The 6,749-nt window shown below is 44.3% G+C and overlaps 1 protein-coding gene across 1 annotated transcript in view; it reads right to left on the bottom strand.

Annotated features, from left to right (window-relative positions):
- The window catches only part of Aadacl2 (arylacetamide deacetylase-like 2), a 12,757-nt gene that overhangs the window by 3,697 nt on the left and 2,311 nt on the right, over nucleotides 1–6,749 (bottom strand). The window contains exons 2-4 of the mRNA XM_013029902.1: nucleotides 4,797–5,019; nucleotides 3,210–3,279; nucleotides 1,307–1,478 (exon numbers count right to left, since the gene is read on the bottom strand). Coding sequence (XP_012885356.1) covers nucleotides 1,307–1,478; nucleotides 3,210–3,279; nucleotides 4,797–5,019 — 465 coding nt within the window. The remainder of the gene's footprint in view (nucleotides 1–1,306; nucleotides 1,479–3,209; nucleotides 3,280–4,796; nucleotides 5,020–6,749) is intronic.

Raw genomic sequence — 6,749 nt, 5'->3', positions numbered from 1 at the left:
GTCTGTGACACTAGCGACTGCCTGTGTGTGCAGGGTGTGTGTCTGTGACACTAGCGACTGCCTGTGTGTGCAGGGTGTGTGTCTGTGACACTAGCACCTGCCTGTGTGTGTGCAGGGTGTGTGTCTGTGACACTAGTGCCTGCCTGTGTGTGTGCAGGGTGTGTGTCTGTGACACTAGCGACTGCCTGTGTGTGCAGGGTGTGCATCTGTGACACTAGCGCCTGCCTGTGTGTGTGCAGGGTGTGCGTCTGTGACACTAGCACCTGCCTGTGTGTGTGCAGGGTGTGCATCTGTGACACTAGCGACTGCCTGTGTGTGTGCAGGGTGTGCATCTGTGACACTAGCACCTGCCTGTGTGTGTGCAGGGTGTGCATCTGTGACACTAGCGCCTGCCTGTGTGTGTGCAGGGTGTGCGTCTGTGACACTAGCACCTGCCTGTGTGTGCAGGGTGTGTGTCTGTGACACTAGCACCTGCCTGTGTGTGCAGGGTGTGCGTCTGTGACACTAGCACCTGCCTGTGTGTGTGCAGGGTGTGCGTCTGTGACACTAGCACCTGCCTGTGTGTGCAGGGTGTGTGTCTGTGACACTAGCACCTGCCTGTGTGTGCAGGGTGTGCGTCTGTGACACTAGCACCTGCCTGTGTGTGTGCAGGGTGTGCATCTGTGACACTAGCACCTGCCTGTGTGTGTGCAGGGGGTGCGTCTGGGACACTAGCGCCTGCCTGTGTGTGTGCTGGTCTCCTGGCAGGACACCACCACCACCACCATCATAATGATGATTATTTGCTACTCATGGAAGTAAAGCAAACATCAACATTTTAGGGTCTAAGCAAATTTGAAAAGCCCATTTGTCATGCCCCACGTCCTGCGTCCTGCGCCGTCCTGTCCTGGGGCAGGAGGGCTGAGGATGGAGGCAGTGGCCAGGATTTCTCTTCACTCTAACTCATGAAACAGTTATGTAACAAATCTCCTATCAATCTTTGTTAATAAATTAAAAATTGTGCAGCTTCTTTGGAAGTTTCCTAACAAAGTCTTTGTCTCAGGGCCTCAGTTTATTCTCTAGAGTATTTGCTAATTTATTTTCATTAATGTTTGTCTTTGTATTTTTTTTCTTAGAATTATTATAGTACATAAGAGTTTTATTCAACTTTATAAAATCAAAGCCACTTTTAAATGTGAAGTGACACAGACAGGACCTGCTTGCTTTCCATTTCATGTTAAAGTAAGATACTTAACATAAGAATAGAGACTGAAATAAAACAGAGTGCATGCACACCCACGGGTCACACAGGAGGCTGCTCACCTACCGCTTGAACCACTTGGGCTGCGAGCGCACCGCCTGAGCTGTCTCCCGAGATGCAGACGCGGGCGGAATCCACGCCATACTGCCTAAGGATTTCATCCTGCAGAAAAAACTTGACTGCGGAAATACAGTCTTCAAGAGGAACTGGGAAATGATACTGCGGCGCTAGTCTGTAGCTTTAGAGGAACAAAAACCAACAAAGCATTTATAATTAAATACATGTTAAATTAACCAACAGACACATTGATCAACATTGGCCCATGTTGGAGTCTTGACGTTCACCAGCTAAGCCTGTGCTTACTAGTACTTTCTGTTTTTTTTTTTAAAAAGCAGTAAAAAAAAAAAAATCAAAATACTTCCTGGTACAAAGGATTTCAGGTATTCTATGGAGATGAGGACAAGGGTTTATTTCAGGAGAGATGAGTGAGGAAATGTTTTCTCTTCATCTCCATAAAAATAAATGAAATTCTTAGGGAAGAGCAAAGCAGACTCACTTCTGTGTTTATTACAGTCTCAGTGTCGGTGATTCATAAACTTCCAGAACTGTTGATGGAAATGCACTAGAAAATTTAAAAGCAGAAAATCTGACAGCAGATGATTTGTAGTTAGGTCTTTATAAGGTTTTATGTCCCATTTCATATCAGAAACACTGTATGAAAATTTGATTTAAAACAAGAACTGACCTATAAATATATAAGCATCGTGATGCAAGACATTTTGTTTAACCATTGTGAATTTGTACATGTTACTGCAGAATCTTCTAGTGAATCTGTGTGTATATTTTCTGTGATAGGAGCACACCTCTTCAGTTTAAAATTTTTTATAGTAGTGATCTTAATACTCATAAGAAATAGTGAATTATATCAACTGCAATCTTGTTAAAGTATCTAAAATATAGTATAATCTAAAATGCCAAAAATACAACCATTGCTTGAAATATTCTTTTAGTAAAAAATAAGCCTGGCACTGGTGGCTCATGCCTGTCATCCTAGCTACTCAGGAGGCTGAGATCTGAGGTTCATGGTTCAAAGCCAGCCCAGGCAAGGAAAGTCTGTGAGACTCTTATGTCCAATTGATCACCAGAAAACCAGAAGTGGTTCTGTGGCTCAAGTGGTAGAGCGCTCGCCCTGAGCTGAAGAGCTGAGGGACAGCACCCAGGCCCTAAGTTCAAGGCCCATGACTGATAAAAAAAAAATCCTAAGTAAGTTGATAGACTTTTTAAGTCTGTCCAACATATTTAATAATTCAAAAAGTTTATTAAAAATGATTAGGTGACGTCATGTAATTAAACTGCAGAATAAGAGGAAATCACCTATTGTTATATGAAATGTCTTTTTCTTTTGTGGTTGTAATATGACAGCACTGACTTCCTCTTATTGTTCACTTGACCCCCCTGGACTCTGTCTTAGCAAAGAAATTCTTCATTTAGGGGTAGGAAACAGCCTAAAGTCTCTGAAGTATGTTCTGGAGTATGGAATTTGCAAGACAGGAGGAAAACTTTTCCTCAGGATGAAGCATTCTACAGACTACACCTGAATAGGATACAAAGTAACAAGCACTTAATTGACTGTGAAATGTTCTTTGAAGCTTGGGTAAATGTTAGGAGACACTAAGCTGTTGTTTGAGAAGGACTTGAAATGCTCTAATCATCAGTTCCAACACAGGTTACTTAACATTACTCCAAGCAATAGAAGGCTCCTTGTGTAGATGACCGTCTCAACACAGTGTCAGTGTGCACCAGGGGCATGCTCTTCCTGCGTGTGCTGGCCAGGGGCCAGGCCAGGCCTGCCTCTGCACCCAGGGGTCTCCGGAGGGGCCTGGGCGCTGCCTGCCCCGGATAAGTCAAGCCCCCAGCCCCGGCGCCCCGGCCTCCCCCAGGCTTGGGAAATCAAGCTCGGCCAGCTTACTCGACTCCCACCACCACAGCATCCAGTTTGTTTGCCACCATTCTGTTCAGGAAGTTGTAGGCTTCCAGCTCTGCAATGAGACAAACATAAAGAAGGACCCTGCAAGTAAAGAGCAGTGGAAAACCACCTGAGCTTGTGACATGTCACTGGCGTTCTGCTGTGGTCCCTCTCTCTCCATTTGGAGGAACATCCTGTCCGAGTGACAAATTTTCCTAGTTCTAAGTCAAATGGGAACCAGAGTCCTCCTTGGCCACCCTTGTGCTGTGTCCCGGGGCGGGAGGCCGGGATGGCCTGGCAGTGTGTCGGACCCTGCTTCCGGCTGGCGGCCGTCTCTGGGAAAGCCTGTGGCAGCCTGCCCTGCCAGGGGCTCTTCTGGAAGAGTCCGCAGCCCCAGGGCCCGCTGCCAGCGCTAAGGACATCTGCAGAGCTCAGGGAGCAACTGTGTGTCATTTGGATCCCAAATCTCTGAGTATCTGTAGAACCTTGACTACAACAGACGTGTTCATTTCCATGGTATCTCATAAAATGGTCTGATACAATAAGCCAGAAATCGAGACTGGGGTTGGAGGTGGTATTGCAGACAGCACTGTCAATTTTTGTACATTCAGAGGTTGGACCCTATTTTATTTTTCCCAACACTGTTAGTATTGTTGTCTTTTCAAGGAAATGATGTTAATTTCTCTATTACCAAATATACTTCTTAGTGTCACTGAAGAAAGTAAGCTATCCTCTCTCTGAGATGTCAGACATCCGCATGAACATTCACATTCTTGTTTTTTTTGTTTTGTTTTGTTTTTGTCGGTCACGGGGCCTGAACTCTGGGCCTGGGTGCTGTCCCTCAGCTCTTCAGCTCAAGGGGGGTGCTCTACCACTTGAGCCACAGCGCCACTTCTGGCTTTCTCTGCTTGTGTGGTGCTGAGGAATTGAACCCAGGGCCTCATGCATGCAATGTATAAAAATACATTCAGGTTTTTTTTTAAATCTGGAGCTCTTCATGAATTTGCACGTCACCCCTGTGCAGAGCCATGCGAATCGTCTCTGAATCGTCCCAGTTTTAGTTTATGTGCTGCCAGTGGCTCACACCTGTAATCCTAGCTACTCCGGAGGCTGAGGGTTGTGGTTTGAAGCCAGCCCAGGCAGGGGAATCTGTGAGACTCATCTCCAATAAACTACCCTGAAGAAGCCAGAAGTGGCGCTGTGGCTCAAGTGGTAGAGTGTTAGCAGCTCATGGACAGCACCCAGGCTCTGAGTTCGAGTCCCAGCACAGCAGAAACCCACAAAACCCCATATGGTTTATTTTAATTTGAGGGGACTTGAAGTCAGGTTCTTTGTTATTTTTAAACATAAGCTTCATGTTAGCTTTTTGTACTTCCAAGACAATGCTATCAATACATTTGTTTAATAAAATCTCATCTATTATTTTAACTATGAGGACATTTGGGTAAGTTGTGATTGATACCATCAACTGAGATGCAGAGACTACTCACAAATAGATACTGTGTCAGGAAATGTCCTCTCAGTGACATGCATTACATGTGTAGGTCATGCATTTGACTTGATGCATACATATCCACAAGGTGCACTTACTGCAGCTTCCCATGACAAACGCACCCCCGTGTAAGAAAACGACCGCAGGCCTCCGGCGTTGTGCGGCCCCCGTGGGCACGTACAGGCGCACGGGGACGCCACCGAAGTCCGCGTCCAGCACTGTCAGGTTCCCGTCGGACTCCGGCCTTGTCAGGAGCACGCTCGATATTGTCAGGTAGAACTCTTCGTATGTTATGATACCCATGTTTTCAAGTAACATTGCCTGGCGACACAAAGCAAAATTTAAAACACTGACGATTTTCATTAACACCAAGTGCACAAAACGTCACAATTTAAAGGGAAGACTAGGGACGTTAAGCATCACTGCCCTACAAGACTGTGAAATTTATGTAATCAATCTCAATAATAAATTATCAAAAATAAAGGGAAGACTAATATATGACAGTGTGGTCTTTTGAATACCCTAACGTGTACTCTTACTGACTCACAGATACTGCAAGTGTGCGGTGTCCTGAATAAGAGTAACCTCATTTAAAGTTATCAGTTTCCCGATACTGTATCTGAGGTGAGTCTAATTGCTTCGTAAATGTAAAGTTTTGTCAGAAAAAATATATTTACATGATAAATATATATATTTTCGTTGTATTCATCTTTCTAACACTTTCATTTTATTTTAATTTGCTGGTCATTCAATTTAATAGAATATTTTTTGTGCTGCTCCTGGGGCTTGTGCTCAGAGTCCGGGCGCTGTCCCTGAGCTGTTGTGCGCAAGGCTAGTATTCCACCACTTGAGCCACAACTCCACTTCTAGGTTTTTGGTGATTAATTGGAGCTAAGAGTCTCACAGAAATCCGGGCACCAGTGGCTCATGCTTGTAATCCTAACTGCTCAGTAGGCTGAGATCCAAGGATTGCGGTTCAAAGCCAGCCTAGGTAGGAAAGTCCGTGAGACTCTAATCTCCAATGAACCACCAGAAAACTGGAAGTGGTGCTGTGACTCAAGTGAACTGAAGAGCTGAGGGACAGCGCCCAGGCCCAGAGTTCAAACCCCATGACCAATCCCCACCCCCCAAAAAAAACAAAAAGTGCTTGGAATGAAGTGGACTTTGAACTTAAAAAGCGATAGCTGTGAGGAACAATATGTGGTAACTGGTGTGTGCTGTTGGCCTTGTATAACCCCAACGCAACTGCTCTGCTACTTACAGATACTATGTTCGCCTTGTGTAACCCCAAAGCAACTGCTCTGCTACTTACAGATACTATGTTGGCCTTGTGTAACCCCAAAGCAACTGCTCTGCTACTTACAGATACTAAGTTTCAACTTAAAACACACACAGAAATGCATGCACAAGCAGATCAAACATATACTCAAGGAGACAGCCACATCCAAGTCACAAAATAAATGTGTGTTTGGAATTTGGAACTAGGAGGAGTCTGAGACATAATCTGAAAGTCAGGTGTAGGTATCTGTTGTCTTTGTGAGCTAAATTCGCAGGAACACCTCTGTGTGTGATGGCCATGTCTCGTTCACTTCAGGGTCACCTCGCCACCTCCTGGCCAAGGGAACAAGTCATTAGGTAAGAAACGAGAAGTAGGCTTAGTTTACTCTTCTTGGAAATTAGATCTGGTCAAAAGCCAAAAGCAAGTAGAATAGAGTGCAATTACATTCTTCAGTGTACAATTTTTAAATTATTTATGCTTAGCATCAATATTCTTGAATGTCTTTAAGAGAGATGAATTTATTTTTCCATACAAATATGAGTTATAATATTCTGATGTTTCTCAAAATCTTGAGGAATATGAGGATGGATATGTTTATTATTAACTCTTATTTGCAATGGAATTGTTAAAATATAGGTTCAAGTAGCTTAGTCCTAGCCAAGAAGGAATGAACTCAAAGTCATTAACCACAACTACAAATTATGTACACAATACAAAAGAAATACTACTCTGAGAAATGAACAGAAGTGTGATTAGGAAGAAATCCAAAACT

This window comes from Dipodomys ordii, unplaced genomic scaffold, assembly GCF_000151885.1.
Source record: "Dipodomys ordii isolate 6190 unplaced genomic scaffold, Dord_2.0 Scaffold124, whole genome shotgun sequence".
NCBI classification, from domain to species: Eukaryota; Metazoa; Chordata; class Mammalia; order Rodentia; family Heteromyidae; genus Dipodomys; species Dipodomys ordii.
Note: the sequence above shows the minus strand (reverse complement) of the source record. Positions and strands in the feature narration are given on the sequence as shown.